General features: G+C 36.3%; 1 protein-coding gene across 1 annotated transcript in view; it reads right to left on the bottom strand.

The window, feature by feature from the left end:
* Window positions 1-12,251: 12,251 nt before the first annotated feature.
* The window catches only part of SPTLC1 (serine palmitoyltransferase long chain base subunit 1), a 36,110-nt gene continuing 26,682 nt past the window's right edge, over window positions 12,252-21,679 (bottom strand). Inside the window, exons 10-15 of the mRNA XM_071580040.1 lie at window positions 20,980-21,075; window positions 20,590-20,686; window positions 19,068-19,122; window positions 17,370-17,487; window positions 16,444-16,517; window positions 12,252-15,959 (exon numbers count right to left, since the gene is read on the bottom strand). Of these exons, the coding sequence (XP_071436141.1) occupies window positions 15,866-15,959; window positions 16,444-16,517; window positions 17,370-17,487; window positions 19,068-19,122; window positions 20,590-20,686; window positions 20,980-21,075 (534 nt within the window). The 3' untranslated portion in view covers window positions 12,252-15,865. The remainder of the gene's footprint in view (window positions 15,960-16,443; window positions 16,518-17,369; window positions 17,488-19,067; window positions 19,123-20,589; window positions 20,687-20,979; window positions 21,076-21,679) is intronic.

Raw genomic sequence — 21,679 nt, 5'->3', positions numbered from 1 at the left:
TCTCTTCTCTGCAAGTTGTAGATAATACGGAAAGCAAAGACAATGGAGGATAATATTATTACTCTGTGTGGTTTGTTCTGAAGTACTCACTAATAGCAGTTAAGTCAGACAGGAAGGCATAGACTGATTTGGCAGAAAGGCTGCTGTTTGGTCTGTAACATAAAACATATGAAGGTGACCTATTTAAACTTTGCATTTCCACCCTTGCATAACTTTTGATTTAATAGTAGTGGGGAAAGACAGCATATCTAATTGTACTTTTGAAAGGGTAGGAAAGGAAGTAGAAGACCCCTGTTATATTGTAACTTAAAATGTACAGGGCTGCTCATATTGAAACAAACCTCAGTAGAGCAGAGTGCTTCTGAGCCATACATGGCAAGAGAAATAAAAACAACTAAATAAATACTTCTGGTTGAAAGGAAGGAGAAATAATTTTTTCTACTGTAAAATGTGTATGTACGTGTATGTGAATGGCTGGAATATTTCTAGCAGAACTGTTACTAGTGGGCATGAGTATGAAATCTACAGCTTTGCCTGGATGCTAACCGCATTGAGGAAGTTTCTTTGTGGACAAGAGCTTGAGTTCCTGGAACATGCAGATTGTATTCTGGTTATATGTGCATTTTATTAATGATGTACCACAGACATCATTTTATACTGATGTGTATCTTACTGAAAAAAAAAACCTTATAAGATTTTCCAATGCAACCAACCACCAGTATTCAAACCCCATTTTTTTTACTCTTTGTTTAGAGTCTTTGGAAATGATGCCATTAAATCAAGAGAAATAAGACAGAATTAATAGTATGGTAAGGAGAAAATAATTTAAAACAAAGTTCTGCATATATTCATTCTACTGTCAGTTTTTGTTTCCATTTGGAATTTTATAAAATTCCAACAAAAATTTAGGGAAAACACCGATATTTGTCTCATATACAATATGACTGAGTTAATGCTAGTCTTGGAAATTAATTTCTTCTGTTTATACCTTCAACATGTTAAATAGTAGAATTGTTTCTACAATTGTTAAGAATTCTGGGCCAAAGCCTAATAAAAAAAAAATCTTGTCTTTAGTATTGATAGTTATACCAAAGAACTGTGATGTTTAGGACTTTGAAGTTAGCCTTTCCATTACCTACAATAAACTCCGTGGTGTTCATATTGTTTATTAAATGGTATACAATGTCAGGATGACTTCTAAGACTACTTGAAACTACAGGTTTTTGAACTTTCATTAGCATTAGTGGGAATGACACACATGCATAAGTGGCAGGATAAACTTTAAAAGAATTCATCTTTAAATAAGAGCCCATTTAAAGACAGAGTTCTATCAGTGCATTTTACATGACCATGAAAGATTTTGATTTGATCCATACTCAGCAGGGGTGCCCGTTATTCAAACCATGTGGTATCTGCTTGGTATGTAGGGCATAAATACTGCTGCTGTCAGCATTTGCTTTAAAATCTGATGCAATATATTACAAAGAAGATTTGAACAATCATAACTAAAATTTGTTGCAAAGACTGGAAACAAAGGTTTGAATGAAGCTGAAAACTTATGGAAACAATAAAAGCTGAAATGTTATAAAAAGAAACTTAGTATCCACATGGGACCTATTCCACAACCTTCTTGGCAAATTTTAATCAGACATGTCTAAAGAAAGTAATATAACCAACTTCTATATATTTTAAAAAAACAACAAACAAAACAAACCAACAAAACCCCCCCATGCATACCTCCCAACAAAGGAATTAAACATTACAGTTTACATTTTTTAGAATTACCATGTGTATAAGTACTTGGTGCAATCTGATGGCATTAAACTTAGAGAAAAATGCATAGCCAGTTAGCAAAATAATTTCCAATATGTAGCTGGTTATCAGTTCATCTTTCACTATTTTAAACTGTGAAGTCTATATTTACATTAACATTTACACAACATAATTCTAACAGTTTTATTCTGTCTATCTTTATTTGGTCCTATTAAATCTTAGGAGAGACTTTCCTGTCCAAAACACATACACTGACAACCATAACTATCACAACCTGCCATAATTAAACTTATTTAAAGTTTTAAATTTTGCCATAATATGATATTTAGACAAGTCTGTCAGATATTATGGAGATCAGATGAAGCAGTTATTTCCAAAAGAGAGATAAAAATGTACTATAAATTACAGAGCACAAAGGTGGAAGAAAGAAGATTTGAAAACAGAGATTTGCCTCTCAACAAATATTTTGTACTACATAGCTTATTGTTTCAGAGGTGTTTCAAGTCTTTTGGAAATACCAATATATGCCAGCCAAAATTAAAGAAGCTGTGTTAACAATTTTTAAATGTAAAGAAATTAAAATCATGGGGACATTGATCAAAATTTTATAGAAATTGGGATAGTGATAGAAATAAAACCTGCATCTCTAATCAGGATATCAAAACTTACACCACTCTGACTTTCAGTCTGTGTTTCAAAAGATAGGCCATCATTAACACACCAAGAAATCCTTCCTTCTCCACTCAAGCAGTGAAGTCTTCTCTGTCAAGCTTTAGTTGCATTAATTTCAACTTCTTGAGAGCTAAAAAATTATGTAGAAGCATAAGAGCATACCTTAATATAGAGCATACAATGTTCCTGAACATGGAAAGAACTACAAGAGGGATATTTCAGATAGTAAAATATATTTTGCATTATTTATTGTGACATTATGTAAAGGATACCAGCACTGCAGGATTTGACTAGTAAATCTGCCTGGTGTTGAGTCCTTTTGCATGTTGAAGATTATCAAGATCTTAAGAAGTAGAAAGGGTAATCTTAACTGGGGTAAAGATATCTTTCTTATAGGTATTCCCTGGTCTGCTGTAAACAGCACTCTGATAACAAATTCCTGGGCAGACAGACCTGGATCCAGTATGATTAGTCTTAACTGTGTTAAGCAGAGGTGTTTCAGTATCAGTAAGACTAGACTTTACCCTTAACTGTTGATACGTACTTGATTCTGCCTCCAAATAGAGTATAGGGCCTATTGAGGTACTTCCCAACACAATTTTTTTTGAAACAGCAAGATGGGCATTATTGTTAATACATAAAATAATAAAACCCAACTGTGTAACCACATTGAAATGCCAAATTCTACCATCACAAACAAGTGCTTTTCATTGACATGAACAAATACTGAAGAATCAATTTGTTTATGAAGATGAATACAACAGAGTCTCAGCTGAGAATAGTCATCATTATTTACATTTCATTACATAGTCATCAGTGAGTATAGATGATGTAACAAATCATGAAAATATCTTTTTAAAGGACATGTTAGTATTAATGAAGTATAAAGATTCTGGTGACATCATGCGTACTTTTTCTGATGGCAGAAGAACTGTGAACTGTGCTTTTGTCACTTTATCTGTCCTACTGATTGGCATGCATGCACTTACTTCTTCTTTTTGGCTTCAATATAGCCACTTGTATTTGCCAAGTCTGTGGTATAACACTGTGGAGATGTATGCAAAAGGAATACCTTGAAATAGAAAACTCAAATATTTTCCTGAGTTTAACCAAAGACAAAGATTCTACAGAAACTACAACTTCAGTTCTCAGTCATTTCTCTTCCATTTATATGGATCACTTATTGGTTTTGAAAGAAAAATATTGTTTATTAAAAAGTAATGATGGCACAACGATAAGAAAATAACAATGTATTAACAATAAAATCAAGTGCGTTTTATTCCCTGCTTCATTCTCAGCATAGGAAGCCAGCTTCCAAAGCATAAAAGGACCATCAAGGTGTGGGGATTTTGGACTTTCTTTTAAGAAATATTTCCCCTGCCTACTGTATATCTAGACCACTTATGTAATACAGCAAACATTTATTTTTGTATTAAATGATGCCATTGGAACACAAAGTTTCTTAAAAAGCAATGTTTTAGGGACTTTAAGGACCACAATTGGGCCACAAAGCACAGAATCATCCATCAGACATGATACTAGAATGCGTAGGTCATGCAGGTTTCTGGCAGTAGCTTTCTAGTCTTTTTGATTACCTATCAACACATCACCATATGCTAAGAAAGATGTTCAAACTCCTCTTCTGTAAGACAATATGAGCAAAAATACTCATGGAATTTAATTATATGGGCTCCATAAGCAACCATTACTATCTAGAACTACCATCCAGACAAACACTACAGAAAATGAAGCCTTTATTTTATGAACACAATATTCCTAAAAGATGTAAATGTTACCTCATTCCAGTTACCCATCTTGCATGAGTAACATGCTTTCTCTTATTTCTTTGCTTTGACAGACCTATGCCATCAGTTTTATCCCTAATACATGACACCCTGTATTGCAGTACCTCATTCCTTATGTCCCAGCCCTCAGTATTCCCTTCTAATTTCTGATGACCATAATAAATCACCTAGGGTTAATTATTTTACTGATAAGAGAAAGAAAAATTGAGATCCAGTTTCAAAGTCCTTTAAGCATTTCAGAATAACACTTTGATGAGTTTGAGCATGAAGTTCAGACAGGAAAGACCTACGTCTAAAGAGATTCTGAGAGTACACAGAGTGGACTGGTTGAATCTCCAGTTTAAAAGTATTCCACACTCAGAAACCGTGCATTCCTAAACCCTAACACAAACTCCTAAATAAGTGTAAAACTTACTATAGTATTAGGCACGTAGTGGCTACTAATGTGATCTGCATATAGCTCTATGCTGCTGTAATTTCCTATTTACCATCACAGATCTTGTTTCAAATCAGGGCCTGCAGAAGCTGGGGTGGTGGTGGTGGTAGTTGTCCTTTAGATTTTTTTAAATCAGAAGAACTGTGAAAAAAACTACACTTGAAGCCATAGTTTGAGTATAAATAATAACTCAGACAACTGTTTTTTATTTTCATTTTTGTTTTCACTGACTGAGAATGTAAATTGAACTTTAGTGCTATTGTGCTTTGTTCTCCCTCTCTGTGAAAAAATGTGTTCTGCATTAAATTGCATGGATAAACTAGAACAGCTCCAAATATCACCCTTCAGCTTTTGTATAACACAAGAGCCAAGAAAAGATAGAGAATGTGGTTTTATGACCAACAGATGGTGTAATTGGTATCATAGATGTTTTTATGTCAGGAGGTCATAGGTTCAGCCTCCATCTGGAGCCTTCTCAGATCTGCTGTGTAGCTGAATGATTAAAGAAGCTATACTGGGTCAAAAACACAACCACCTGCCCGAGGGTAAAAGTACTGCTTTCTTGATCTAGCTGTTATACTACAGTTGCCTCCCATATTACAGTCAACTAGTTTTCAAGCCAACTAGTGCAGCAGTTTATAATAGCAGGACTGCACAAAATATTCAACACCTATTTACTCATACCCTCCAAGATTCTCAGGAGCTTTTGAAAAATGTCATGAAAGCAAGTCTTATCCTGCTTAAATGACTGAAATGCTATCCTACCTCAAACTGATAATTGCAACAGGTCAAAATCCAAGGAAAAGGGAACAGGTAAGCAGGATAGACCTTGAGAGATTTATCACTATTCAGTTGGCCAAAATTACTCACACCTCCCAGTCACAATTAGATACACTTGTTATCATCATGGCTAGGCTTTGCAAATGCAGATTTGGGCAGGGCTCTCCCCACGTGGGTGTGCCCTTCCAGTCTGTGCAGTGGATTTTTTAGGTGAGGCACAGTGTGCGCAGAACTGGTCCCACCCTTTAACTCCTAAGATTCATCTGCCACGGCCAAGCGAGCTTGGACAGTGACAGTGAAGCCCTCAGGACTAGAACCTACAGCCCCTGGTATTCCCAGGAGGTCTCCCATCCAAGTACTAACCGGGGCTGACCCTGCTGAGCTTCTGAGATCTGACAGGATCGGGTGTCAGGGTGGCATTTAACCGCCAGACACACTTGTACTCTGATGGTAGAAACCAACATCAGTGCTCAGCACAATTGGCCTTGGTTAGTTTCCAGATTAGGATCTGAACATTAAAAAAAAAAAAAGCTCTAATCCTACAATATTAGGTTTGTACATGATTGACTTGGCTAAAAGGGTGTACAGAGAGATCAAATTCAGCACTTTATGCATACAATGAGGCCATCGGTTTACTTCCATTATAGGGTGAGTATTAGCAGTAATAAATGCACAAGATCAGTGAAACTGTGATTTCAGTGAAACCAATACTGTCAATTCCATGAAGCAGGTATTCTACATACTCAGTACTTCAATTACATAGTGTACCATATTTGCCTGGGATGACTCATGATTTAGGTGATTTTTTGATTTTATGATTTAGGTGATTGTATAATTTTAGATTTCTGCCTAATAAAATACACTTTGCAAATTACTATAGTTTCTTGCAGTTTTTCCAGAAAGCATCCTATTACTCTTTGCAAACTCTGGACAGCAGTACTCTTATGCCAGACAGAAATCGGCACAGGACTTGATTTTTAAAGACAACACCACCAGTATCAGCCAAATTATTTCCATCATCACATTTCAGGTGCTCATACATAAAAGAATAGTAAAGTCTGACTCTTTCAGAACACCAAAATGCTCCCTTATGTTCTGTTTTAAGGATTCTCTCATGTTAATGACAGATTTTGTATTTATTTGTACTTTAAAATAAGTTTTAAAACAAATTAAAAGTTAATGTTATATAGACTGGTTTATTTTCATAATTTAAACAAAATAGTAATAATTTTAAGGGTCATAAATACAAAGAAAACAACTTGTTATTTCATTACTAGCTTTAAAAGGTTTTCTTTCCCTATATTACCAAACTAACAGCCTGCTAGATCCCTGTAATCACTTGGTGAAGATTTCTCTGGCAAATCTACATTCCTAAGGCCAAGCTTTGAAATCACAAATTTCAGCTGCTTACACTATGCAAGATTATTTTGCACATCCCTAAACAAAATATTCATATACATGTCTTCAAAAAGCAGTTGCTCACTAATGGCAGGTGAAGTTGAACTACATTTGCTTCAATGCTAAACATGTTTTTGGCATAGGGTATCATTCATACCATACATCTTTATTGGTATAAAAAAACTTGATACACAAGTGAAGGTGGAAGAAAAAGGTGTATTCTCCCTCTCATACCACATAAATATGCATTTCTATTTATTTTTACTTATTAGAATTGATGAAATACTTTCCTTTAATAGAGAGGACATATTCTTTCTGCTGCAGAGCATTTCTCCTATTGGCCTATACTACGGGAAGGATAACAAATATCAGTTCAATGTAATAACATACATTTCCATTCTGCTTGTCTCTGTGTGGTTGATATATTTCAAGCAGATGCAGGGTTTATAAAAATGAGTAATTTTAGCTGACCACAACAAAATATCTATACTAGCTACTGAGCATATTGCTTAGACATCCGAGTGTGACCAAGTGGGAAAAATCATCAACGTCATTATTCAGTAGCCAGGAAAACAAGTTTGTTAATTTAAGTATTTCATGTGAATTCATGTAGCCTGTCTTCAGGCTTATGTTCTCTTCTTCCACGTGTCTTCTCAAATCCATCAATATTCCCTTTAAGGGATAATAAACAAACACCTAAAATTGTGTACTAGCAGTCTAAGACTCTTCTGAGGCTACTCCTGTTTTCTGAAAGAGCCATGTCAGTTCGTCACTTCAGTCACAAAATAAGATATTCAAATGCTAAACAGCTTGGGCATTGTGCAAGTTTCATGCTGCACAAGAACAGTTTCACAGTAAACTTCATGAAAAAGTCAAATATTGCTGCCATTTTACCATCCATGACAACAAAAGCTCCTTCATCCATGAGTTAGATTACTAAACCTGTCTTCTGCCCTGCTGGCTGCACAAAGAATCTCTTTGGCCAAAGCAGTACATATAGGCTGAACTTTTAAGTTTATCATTTTAAGGCTTAAAGAAGCCAAAGCTTTTTCAAATCTTGCCATTAGATATCACCCCTTAGCTCTGCTCAAAACTGTTAGGAGGTTGTGGAGTGTAGTTTTGCCTAGCTGTTTTCAAAAGCTTATGCGGAGTTACACCAGGCTGGTGACTGGTCACTTACTGGGGCTTTCGCAGGGCTCCCTTAGTTCTCTTCAGTAGCTCCATAAATAACTTGGATTCAGGACTCAAAGGTATACTAAGCAAGTTTGTCAGTGATATTAAAATGGGAGCTGTTGAGTCCCTCAAAGGCAGGGAGGCTCTGAAGAGACACCTTGAATTAGAGGGCTGAGCAATCACCAACCACACAGCATTTAACAAGGGCAAATGCCAGATTCTGAACCTGGGATGGGGCAACCATGGATGATACACTGGGGAATGAGACACTGGAGAGCAGCACTGCGGAGAGGGCCCTGTGGGTCCCTGTTGAAGGCAAGTTTGAATATGAGGGTCCGGTTGAATATGAGTCAGCAATGGCCTGGCAGCCTGGAGGGCTGGGGCATCAGGCAAAGCAGAGAGGGGATCATCCTGCTCTGCTCTGCACTGGCATGGCCTCACCTGGAATACTGTGAGTGGGTTTGGGCATCACAATATAAAAATAAAATATAAAGCCATTACAGTGTGCAAAGGAGGGATACATAGATGATGAAGAGCCTTGAGGGGAAGCCATATGAGGAGAGCTGAAGTCACTTGGCTTGTTTAGTTTGCAGGAGACTGAGGGGAGACTGCACTGTAGTCTACAGCTTCCTCATGAGGGGAAGGGGAGGGTCAGGCAGCAATCTCTTCTCTGTAGTGACCAGTGACAGGACCTAAGGGAATGGCCTGAAGCTGAGTCTGGGGAGGTTTAGGCTGGATATTAGGAAAAGGGTTTTCACCCAGAGGGTGGCTCAGCACTGGAACTGTCTCCCCAGGGAAAGGGTCACAACACTAATCCTGACAGAGTTCAAAAAGCGTTTGGACAACTCACATGGTGTGATTCTTGGAGCTGTGCTATGCAGAGCAAGGGGCTGCACGTTGATGATTTCTGTGGGTCCCTTCCAAATCGGGATATTCTATGATTCTATGATCTCTTTTCTTAGCCCAGCTTAACAAATATAATGTGTGAATATTTAATAAATTCCATTTGTTATCAGACATCAAATTCTTCCTTCAGGTTGCAAAATGTATATGTAACTCCACTCATTTGCTGACTTGTCTAAGATTTTGCAGTTGCATCTAGTTTTGCTGAGGTGAGACACTATGTTTTCTTGCAAACAGTTTCTGATACATGACAATTTCCAGTACTCAAAACCAAGGTGACAATTCCCCAAATTGCATTATTACTCCCTAGATTTTGAAGGGAGCAAATTGCTGAGCAACAATTCTGGATACAATTAACCTCTAACAACTGCTGAGTCTCATTACTACTAAATAGGATCCTGCTATTTTCTCCATTGTAGCTTGACTTCAGCACTTTGTGGTCACAACTTACTACTCTTAACCAGTATCTAACAAAATCTTCTACTTCACGTTCAAACTGAAGGCTCCTCCAATATTACCAAACTTCACCTTTGTAAAAAATATCACTACCTTGCTGTCTTCATGTCACAGTATTCAAAAAATGTTTCCATTTTTGACCTGGAACTCCAGCATGTCTGATAATGCCGTTGTGATCTCTTACCCACACATAATTTTATGATTTCAAATTGGAAAAAATTAGTTAAATAGCAAAAGTGGCCTTCTGCACTTAGAGGGGATCATTGACACTTGAGTGTTTATGCATTTCTATGTACTTCAATTTACAATTAAAAGCCAAAATATGCATGTATTGTAAATCACATAGCATTCATTAGCACTATGCACCAAGGAACTAGGTTGAAACTAGGTCATTACATTATCACTGGAATCATCACCAAATAAATCAAATCAATTTGTACCATCACATTAAACCCAAATTTAATGCAATTTTCTGCACGTGCTTGTCACTGGTCACACAACAGCAACATACTGTTCTGCATCCAGGAAATATGCACAAAATTATTAAAACAGTCTACTGTATACCAAACAGTCACTGCTTAAGTAATTTTAAGCATCTAACAATGCATTTATTTTTGGTGACTGTCCTGGAAAAAAAAAACAAATTAAAAAAAAAGCAAGAAGATGATTGCAAAGCAAAAATGCAGGAAATAGCAAAAGCTTCAAGAAACAACAGAGCAAGCTATTTAAAAGTTCTGATCTTTTAAAATACTTAAACATTTAAAAATGCTTATTCTCAAGACAACACTTGAGGTATAAGAAATTAAAAGACTTAACATTTGCTTACTAACAAAATATTAATAAGCAAATTTTAGTAAAACAGTCTGGGCCTAGTTCTTTTATGCATGAAGAAGTCAGTAAATTTCTTCTTGCAATTGCTGATTACTGTTAGGTAGCAATTCTTTGTGTGTAGCTTGTCTATGAAAATCTAGATTAGTAAAAAACAGATCTACAGTCTTTCACCAATAAAATATTATATTTGAACTATCACAAATAGGAATTTCATTACCATTGAGTATTCCATATTATCAGCTACTTTAAAGGCCCCTTAAATACTTGCTATTTTAAACCTAAAGGTTGCATACAAATGTAAGGGGTATCACAGTCTGCTTAGATTCTGTAATTAAAGTTCACATTCACTACTGACACCAAGGCAAAACTTCACTCAATACAAACATGATAAACACAAATGAAGCTATTAAAAAAGCTTATTAAAAATACCATCCTGGACAAAGTTAGAAAAAAGAATTCCATATTTGATCTTTCATCAATTAACTGTAGAGAACAGCCAACTCATTATCTTATTATGTGGAAAACCAGAAAAAATCCATAGCAATAAAAATGATGATAGCAATTCAAAGCCATCACTTAGGTAATCATAAAAGTGCTGATGTTCCTTCACCTTTTTTATACTGTCAATCATCAGCCTAACTTGCATTTATAGTAAAGCATGGAGCCTGAATTTGGCCTCCTGCATTCTTTCAACACAGACTGTGACACTGGTAATGAAAAAAGGTCTTGCACCCAAAGGAACTCAACTTTGATTGGTCCAAGCGTGGAAAATTATTTCTACTATTTTGACTTATAATCATAGAACTACAGAATCACAGAACTGTGTGAGCTGGAAGGGACCAGAAAGGATCATCTGGTTCAATCTTCTGTGGGAAAGGGAGCCTGAATTAAAATATCCCACACCTTGTTCAGCCACATCTTGAAAATCTCCAGGCAGGATAGACCTGTATCCTTGTCTTTCTTCAGAGGGCAGATTGTCCTGCCCTTTGGTCATCTTTGTGGCCCTGCTTTGGACAGTCTCCCATCTGTCCTTGCCTTCCTTGAACTGTGGGGACCAGAACAGGAGCACAGTCTGACAAGTGCTGAACAGAGTGAGACAATCACTTATTTCTGGCCTGCATAAAACATAAGTTAATGGGTGGATTATACATTTCCAATTCTACTTATGCTTTTCCTTCAACTCCAATATTTACTGGTTTTTGCCAATTCTGGATCCCTTGCTGGAAAATGCAGCTGTTATCCAACAGCATGCAAAGTCTGGTGGTAACATCTTCAATAGCAGGGGCAAATAGAGAAATCTTATACATAAGATATGGTAGGCAAAACTGCAGTATTTTCTTCTGTAAAGGTGTCTCAAAGCTTGAGGCATACTTCCTCTGGACCCAAGTTTGTTGATACATCAAAAATTCTCCACCAGTCACAACAAAACTGTATCTGGCCCAGTGTCTACTTTCCAACAGCAGTTTTCAATAAGTGTGTGCAACCTAAGTATTAGAAATTGGTCAGGTGGAGAATCATTCTTCCCTGATAGGTAGTCTTCAGCAAATTTATTAGTTTATGTGACTTCTACTAAGCGTATTTTGCAATGACCTAGTACACACTAGACAGGAAACTAAAATCTGCAAAATCCATCAACAGCAAGACAGAGTATGTCCATTATCTTGTGTGTGTGTGTGTGTGTGTGTGACTCGGCTTCGCGAACGAAGATTTGGGAAGGGCTGTCCCCACGTGGGTGTGCCCTTCCAGCCTGCGCAGTGGATTTTAGGTGAGGCTCAGCGTGCGCAGAACTGGCCCCACCGCTTAAGTCCTGAGGTTCATCTGCCACGGCCGAGCGAGCTTGGACAGTGCCAGTGAAGTCCTCAGGACTAGAACCTACAGCACCCGGCATTTCCCAGGAGGTCTCCCATCCAAGTACTAATCTGGGGCTGACCCTGCTGAGCTTTCGAGATCTGACGGGATCGGATGTCAGGAGGCATTATCTTATTACCATGAAAACTGCCAAAGAATGTAAAAACCACAAGAAATGTTTTCCAGACATTTCCTTTTATTAGGTCACTGAAACAGTTTAATGTACAAATGCTTTGTGTTAGTTGCAAATATTTCCCCTGTTGAAGCAGCACTTACAGCTCATGTACATTTCTCTAGTCATCTTAAGATGCAAGACACTTTTGCGGTAGCAGCTTCATAGATCAGTGAATGCCAACACTCCACAATCCTGTTTAAAATTATTAATAAAGTCCAGATGGAGTGACAGAAGGGAGACAGTACACCATTCTGTGCATTGACTGGGATCATATTTCAAGAGTGAAAGAAAAAAACAACATCAAAGTTATTCAGCCATACATCTCTTTCCTTCTTAACACCCTCCTTATGCATGTCACCTCCTATCCAAAAACAGTGATTACTACAACAAACAGAAAAGGCAACTCTAGTTTTTCCTATAAAAACCATGAACCTACACAAATAGCAATCAATTACTTTAAATATTCAAGGAAAAAATATCTCTTTGTTTAAAATATATATACATGTATCACATAGATCTGTTTCTTCTAGCTAAAATACCTTCAAAATATAATTTTTTTTCAGTCCATCCCAGTCCCCACATATTGCAAAAATTGCTTTCATTGGGAAAATTTCAGTAAATGGCCAGCATTTTACAATTAAAATGCATTCCTTCTCAACTACTAGATATCAATCTTTCAACAAAAAACCTAGTAACATTTATTTTTGATCACTATAATACTGGATTTATTATCTACTTTGCTGAAACCCTGTTCCAAATACTTGACAAAGAAAAGCACATAAATTAATTGAAATAAAATTTGGAAACCTGATATTTATTTTCAATTGATAATTTGAAGTTTGGGACAAGGCCTTTGTTTGATTCATCTCACAGTATCTTGCTGAATAGTTTTCCACTTAACCCTAGTCTTATACCAACATCTGAAGAAATGGATGGAAAAATCCCACTTCATCCAAACAAAAAAGCAACTAACATAGGCTTGTTCATATATTTATCAAGGTAGAGCACAGAGAAGTTAAGTATCTTAATAGGCTTTTGATTTTTTAATGTCAGAAGTTTAACCAGAATCACCTGCTGCCCTCCTAGCCCCCATCAAACCTTTTCCCCAGAGCCATCCTTTCCTTCATCTGCTTGCCACATCAGAGACATTTATCAAAAAAGTCAAAATTAAGAGAGTTAGACAGGCTTAAGCGGATCAGGGATATCCCTCTCCATCAGTAATATTTCATAAGTGCCTTACTTTCTCACACAGACCATAAATGTAAGCTATCAGTTAAACACAAATTGTAACAGTACTTTAAATGCTATCAACCATAAGATGTTCACTCAGTGTGATCTAAACGCTTCTTTTCTATACAATGGTAAACAACAAAAATGGACAAATGCAGTTTTACCATTGTTTTCATGGTGCGTATGTGTTTGTCAAATTAATCAGATCATAGCATCTCTTAGCAACATTTTTGAACTTTTATTTCATCAGAACCACTTAGTCACAGCTTTGAAACTGATAGATACTTCACTCTGCTTCCTACTATTTGTCATCACTTCATTTTAATGCAAAAGAAGACAAAGAACAAAAATAATAACACAAATCCATGCATCTAAAAACTATCACTAGTTCTCCAAGTGCCACAAAAAAAGTCCTCTGAATTTGCAGACAATCCGAAACAAAATGTGGGAAGCAAATACAGATTCCGCAACAGATTTCAATGCTAACTGGTGCTTTGCTTACCTCCCCAGGTCTACCTTAATTCCAAAACCATTTCATATGCTGCATTGGAACCAAAGTACCTCATTTGTTCCATATTTATACATGAAAGTCTTGAGTTACTCAAATATGAAGGTTTCATCTATCAAATCAAAAATGGCTCACAAGCTCGAAGTATAGTGACAACTTCGAATTTTCATTTCTCTCAGTCTTGAGGGTCTTGATGTTGACTGTTCTGCACTTGAGTTCCAGTTTGTAAAATGGGAATCAGCTTCATTCCATGCATTTTTTTCTCTTTTAAATAGTTGGCTTCTCACAGGTGTTTACTCATAGTTAACACAGAAAACCATAGATGTCAGTGAAATAGCGATACACTTTCACACTGGGACAAACGTTTTCCTATATGCACAGATGATATGACTATTTCAAATAGTCAAGCAACCACCACAAAAGTGCCCCAACATAGCTTTAGCTATTCTCAATGTACACAGCTGAAAAGTTTTGAAAGCCAGTGCAGTCACTATGAACTGAAGTAGGAAATGCAGCCTATGCTCCTCTGATGTAGAATATTCAACAATATGTGGTTGATCATGCTACAAAATCTAATTATATAAATAGATATCTGAATCCAACATGATTAACGTTTTATTTAACAATGATGTCTCTGAAAAATAGTCCTGTAGTCCTTGTAGCAGCAACAAAAAAGGCACGTTAAGTACAAAAGAACTCAACGCAGATTAGGCAGAATACAAAATTTTTAGACAGCCATTCTTAAAGCAAAATCTTAAAATACAAAGTTTTATAAAAAGATACATCATTCCTCACCATTTTTTCTGTGTACTGTGTACATACATGTATTGTTCATCTGTGCTTACTGAAAATCCTGACAGAACAGCCTCCAAATATTACTATCAAATTACTTGCGAATTTTATGTGCACGGATTTGAGTTGTGTTTCAGTAGCATTTGTACCATCTAAACTCCTAGTAGGTGTGAGTCTTCCCTTCAAAGGTATAGTTTTTTAGAGATAAAACTTAGCAGACAGCAAAGGAGTTTGACTAAGCTAGTATTTAATTGCCGTTTCAAAACCTTGGTTCATTTTTCATGTTGCCTATGACTCTTCTTCAAAAAGGGTGCAAAGCTCCCCTGACTGAACATACTACATTGGAATTATACCAGTTCACAATTCAGATGTTTGATTTTAGATATTTTAAAATTAACAATATGAAAAACATAACCCATAGTATCAAACAAGGATATAATTACATATGAAATGCAGGAAGAAAATAGTATTTAATATGAATTTACTGTTTAGATAATGGAATTCTCTGGCCAGGCATTCTTAAAAACTGGCTTCCAAAAATGGTTAGATATATAAACAAAAAATAACTGAAATTCCTCTCTCCTGTAATTCAATAATAAATTATGTACATACAGCACAAAATTATATCCTAATGTTGGCACTACTAGGAACAGTCTATTTTCATTTGGGAGGTGGGGACGAATAATTCCTTGAAATTTACCTGAAGTTCCTACATTCTCAGAAAACACAGAGAAAACAAGACATTTCATTGTTTTGGGGGAAATGGAATGTTCCTACACATTTTTGAGAATGTTTGAAGAAATAAATTTAAAACTTTTTAGACTACACTTATGAAAGAGTTGTGAACACAACAGTGATATCCTATTTTAAGGAATGCTAATACATGGTAGAACTTGAACTGGAAGAACACTGTGTCATTCACCAATTCCAAAATTCAGCATTTTAACCCTCACTGCATTTATACCATTCTGGAACAATTTTATTAGTCAGGTTTCAGTGCCATCAGTGGAAGAATCCGGAAGTTGCTATGCAGTGTAGAAGACTTATCCTGGTAATTTGGGGAAAGGGGAATCTAAAACAGCAGTCTAATTCAACACAGACTGTGCCGCTTCCTTAAGAAGTGATGCAGCTTTGTCCAGTTCTTGTTCTGTTTGTTCCACTGTTATCACTACTCGAATACTAGAAAAGGAAAACCAGAACATAACACAGTAAACTTTACTCCCAGCCTTCAGCATTAGAATTAACTTGTACTAATTTCAACATATTAAGATCAGCATCTCTAGGGAATTTATTTTCAATTCAAACTCAATGAGAAACAAGACATAGGACGTCAGTCAGACTATTTTTTGTCCACTCCCACCCCCTCACTACGATGCCATAGAAATCTTTCATCTTTTTTGCCTGCAGATGTGCAGCTCATGGAAATGTGCCTGCTAATGGGCTACATGCAGGTCACTGAGATTCAGGTAGTTTTGATACAGCTTTTTCATGGTATTAGCAACCTGCAACAGTCACTGAAAATAGACCTCAAAACTGAGCCTTTCCCATTTTTCAGAGGACCAACTATTGAGTGAGGTCTACCAAACAAAATCGCATCACTGTATGAAAAGAGATGGAGAGCCATATCCAGTAGAGTGGAGTAACACACTGACTTTCTACTAACCTGGGTGGAGGAAGACACTTTTCTTCTTTCTCCAGATAGCGAGCCTGTGTTAACGCAATACCACTATTCATGCACTAGAAATAAAGAAAATACGGCAGTTGTCAACCTGTGAAGTTCTGATGGCATATTCCCTTGATAACCAAATACTTATCAGTAACTTTTCTTAAACTTGTGTCAGGATGACTGTAAGTTCTTTCCCAAATGGAGGTTTGTAAGGTTATGCAAATCCATCTCTAATTTCAATATTGCATTAGCACATAAAATAGGTGAGGGTGTAGTATCTTTAGTTTTCATGTCTAATCAGGCAAACACAAGGTATTAAATAGGCAATTAAATCATGTTTAAACATATTTTCAAGGCAAATAACCAGAATTTCTTTTTATTGTGCAATCTTGTTTACCTGCCACCTGATATATATATATATATGTAAAGCCTCTCCATCAACCTTTGTCTCCTTCATGAGGGAGAAAGAGAATCATTGTGTATTAGAAGCTCAAAATACTACAGCTAGAACATGCGATTCTTCACAGAAAAAAGGAGAAGAGCTTCACGGACTCAAAGAAGCCAAGTTTGACCTCAAATCATTAAAGTATACCACCAGATATCTGTTCTTATAAACATTATAAAAGTTGTCTATAAATCAGTTCTACATGCAAATTTGAGTTTTCAAGTACATAACAGAAAATAACTAATTCCCTTAAGTCAAAGGTCTAATATATATTTTTAATCCAGTGCTACAGACACAAGGATCTACAGCAAGAAATAGAAGATGATCTTAAATACAGCCCTATAATCAGCAAAGAAACTGTTACTTGCAGGGTTCCTGCAAGGCATTTCAACAAGTTACTCAACAAGCCTCTCTACCCCTCATTTAATATTAACATTCAAAGACAATGATATATTTTAGTTGCCACGGGGACACTTACATAGTCCACAACTCTTTTAAGTAACTTCACATCATTTTCTCGAGATCCACAGCTTTCCTCCAACTGTAAGTGCAATGCTGGAGAAAAAGATTCTCCCACTACTTTTAAGCCAGAAATCCTGAAACAAATGAAAAACTTTTGATGCACATCCCACTCAAAGACACGTGTGGGGAGTTCTAGATAGTGTTTCCCCTTTCTAGGTGGTGAGTGAGAAAAGAAGGATATTTCACTTTACTAATACTAATGTAGACAAAACATATGTGCACTTCAGCCTGCAATATATAAAGATAACACAACTTTCCAAGCAACTTCTTTCCTAAGGAGTTTCAGTAAACTTGTTTTGGAAAAAGGATTAATAACTCAGAAATTCTTAAAGTATCCCTATGAAGACGTGGGTGAAATGTTTGTGTTAGGCCAGTATGTTGCTGATAAAAACACAGCTAACTAGGTCAAGTCTTTGGAGTTTACATTAAGAAAATGAATAAAAATAAACAATAAATCTTTTTATCTACTTAAGGGATAAGAAGGTACAAGGTTAATTTTTTTTGCAAGATTTCTGATTTTAAATTATTTCCTGCAGCCAATCTTTACAATATCATCTGTCATCTAGTCAAAAGCTCCTCTAAAAATAGTCAGATGACTAGAATTGTTCCCCCGTCTGTACAAAGGGACAGTTGTTAATTGGGTTCCTAGAATGTGATTGAATGACTGACATTTGTCATTGTCCTGACACATTACACACATTCTGGATTGAGTAATTCCCCTCCAATATCCAAGCAAGACTCTGGTCTCCAAAATTAACAGGTCACATAAATGCATTTCAACAATCAGTTGAATTTTTATTTCCAGACTTTGTTGAGCTTGACTAACACATTTTAAGAAGATCAGGATTATTCGATGGTAGGATCCTTCCAAAGAAACTAGTATAATCAATCACACACTAGAAATTTTGCATAAGTGTTTTTAAATGTTACTGATTTCTGTAATATGTAACAGAAAATGGTTGAAGAAAAAGAATTAAAAAATACAAGTGCACAATTACACATACAACAAACAGGCCTTGAATAGTCACAGTAATTGATGTATTTTTTTAGTACCAAAACCTGTCAGGAAACAAGAGGAATTATTCAGTATGGCCATATTTTAAAACAGCATAGTGTTAGGAAATTTTAAATGTCATTTTTCAGATAAATTCTTGCGATTTCCTATGTGCCTCCAGAACAATGGCTACTTGTATTACTCTATGACATTCAAGTCCCATATGTATGAACGATATTGTATTAAAGGTGACTGAAAGGTGCATTGAGATGTCTGAAAGAGTATCTGCCCAGCAGTATCCCACATGCTTTTCCTTAGACAATTTTTAAAATCGACACTTTGTCTCACTGAGAGCTATCACACTCTCCTAAAGATTTAAATTGTGTAAGAGCTTGCAAACTTCCTAATTAGCATTAAGGTATAATATAATTTCAAAACTGTAACAGATTTTAAAAACTTGGATATTTTTTAAGTACCCTAACAGAAGTAGTTGGGGAAGGATGATTTTCTTCCTTTAATACATACATAATTTAGTGTACATATTCCAGCCTAAGCATCTGCAAAACCAGAAACAGATTTGGGTAAGAAGAGTTCTTCAAAGTTGGCATTATAAAGGCATAGACAAATAAAAGCCAAAAAAGACCCAAACCCCATACTTACCCCTGTAAAGCTTTGTGAATGTGTTCGCATTTAGCCCGGAGAGTCTGAAAAATGTCTACATACAGAAAAACAGACAGGCTTAGATATCCTATTTCTGCTTCACATTTTTTAAGATTTCAAAAATAGCATTTGGAGTAGAACTAAGATATGAGTATCTATTGAACTACTAAGTCTCTTCAGTAATCTTCCTGATGTTCCCAATTCCCAACTCCCACAGGAAATAAGAGGCTTTTAAGACCTGACATATGCACTACTTCCCTTTTCCTCATTACTCCAGCTGCACTGGTTCATGGTCATATGGAAATGATAACACAAATACTTGGTAATGGGATTGAAATGGCAAGTCCAACTTACAAACATCCATAAAATATCTACTGCCATGCAGACTCTACTCATAGGACCTTTCCCCAATTCACTGTAGATTCTTAAAGAGAAAACTGACTGCTGGATCTGCAAACCTTGGCTCTTTTCCTTGGTGAAAGCTGACCCTCCACTAGGTCTAACAGTCCTGTAACTTATTCTTAATTTTTTCCTGATTTTATTTCACTTTAGAGGACTCCGCATGGGCTACTCAATAATTATGATTTATTTGTGACAAATTAAATACTGCACTTCTGCAGCTGTTCTCCAATTTGTTAATGCAAATGAAGGTTAAAAACCAAATGTACACAATTTGGCCAATTTTGTTCTCATATGCCTCTCAGCCCCTTCACACCCTAAAAAAAAACAAAAGTCTTTCCCTGGTGGTTAGAATTTGGTGCTCCCACCATTGTGGCCTGGGTTCAATTCCCTGTCAGAAAGAAAGTGATTTTTCAAGGCCAGGTTGGATGGGGCACTGGGCAACCTGGTCTAGGTGTCCCTGCTGTGGCCATGGCAGGTGGCTGGAACTAGATGATCTTTAGGGTCTGTTCCTACTCAAGCCAGTCTGTGATTTTAGCAACAAGTGCAATTCTCTCGACTTCTACAGCAGAAACTCTTGCCTGACAACTTTATCCAAGTGGCCTATATTTGGTCCTGCCAAAATTGCAGGCAGTTTGCACCATGCTCATTCCTGAGACTCTTGCCTGAACGCTTAATTGGAGAAGATAAAGAACATTAATTATGCAGTGTAAGTGGAAAGGAAACGGTTGTTCAGTCCTGAGGACATACATTCCCATTTGTTTCTATCTAACCTTCTCTTCCTCCATTTGTCTTGAAGGACTTTTTTTTCAAGGAAAAAGTGTATCACTGATCTATAAAACAGAATAGAAGTTTCTTATTTACTTTGTAAAAATAATCTCCGTCCTCCTAGCCTCAGCTAACTCGCTCATTTTCAGCTCTACGAAAGAAAGGGGAGGTAACACTGAAGAGAAAAGCGGGGTGGGAAATGACATGAAGGAAAAAAATGCAGGTAAAAATTAATTTGCTGAAAAATAAGAAGGACTTCAGAGTAAATAGGTGAAGAATCACAGCAAGGAGAAGTACAAGTTGCTAGTTTTGGGTGAAGAAAGCCTGAGGAATAACATTTTCCTGAATTAAGTACCTGGATTATCTTCCATAATATTCAGAGCCTCAATAGCAGCAGCAGCTAGCAAAGGAGGCAGGGATGCAGAAAAGCAGTAACCTTGACCAGACAATCTCTGTGGTGGGTGGGGGGAAAAGACAAATTTTTGTTTAAAGCAGTTCAGGCAACATTCTAAAAGTTCATTCATGTACGTATGAACAACTTTTCGCCTCCACACCTGTAGGTACATAGAAGGATTTCAAAGTAGTTCTCCAATTCATCTACAGTATTTCATAGAAGGTAGTTTATGGAATCAAATATTGCATAATCATTTATATCATCATACTCCTTGTAAATTGATATTAGTAACTAGATTTCATTTCTAAGTAAGTAATCATATCACACTCTTTAAAATGAGACCTGGCTTACCTGATGGTCAATAATAAAAGATCTTCCACAGCAAAATCCTCCAATAGAAGCCAGTGAATTTTCCATGTTTGCACTAATAAGATCTATATCATCAATCTGTCAGTTAAATCAACAAGTTATTAAGAGATGCTTTTGATTACATGAAGGCTATTTATAAGTTAAATCTGTTAAAGATATATCTTGTTTCACATGATCATGAATACTAGAGAAGATTCACCAAACTATCGCAATCAAGAAAATGAAGCTACAAATAATAATTTTAAGCAATACAGAAATTATTTTAGAAATTGAGATTTACAGATCTGTAAATAATTTTCATTGGACCTCTCTTTCCCAGGCATTGCAATGTGAAGAACACAAACAGACAGAAGAAATTATTTTAATACTGGTGGCAATTCCACAAAGCACTCAGTGTGACAGAGTCCTTTAAGAAACGCCCCCCACTGTAGTCAGCAGGAGGTAGAATGTCACTAAAATTAAGTACAAGCATATTGAAAAGAATTTTAACCTTAGAGACACAATCGTCTTATTTCACTTCATAGCTGCAAGTATTTTCTTTTTTTTGCTAGGCTCTGAAAGAGCGTGTCTATAAATTAATTTAACAAAAAAATCAGTTAACCAAAAATTAATTTAACATAGAAGTCAATTAATCAGATAGTAGTTGCCAAGCATCTCAATAACACTGTTGGTTTTCTTTTCT

Source organism: Pithys albifrons, chromosome Z, assembly GCF_047495875.1.
Source record: "Pithys albifrons albifrons isolate INPA30051 chromosome Z, PitAlb_v1, whole genome shotgun sequence".
NCBI lineage: Eukaryota > Metazoa > Chordata > Aves > Passeriformes > Thamnophilidae > Pithys > Pithys albifrons.
This window is presented reverse-complemented; position numbering and strand designations above follow the sequence as displayed.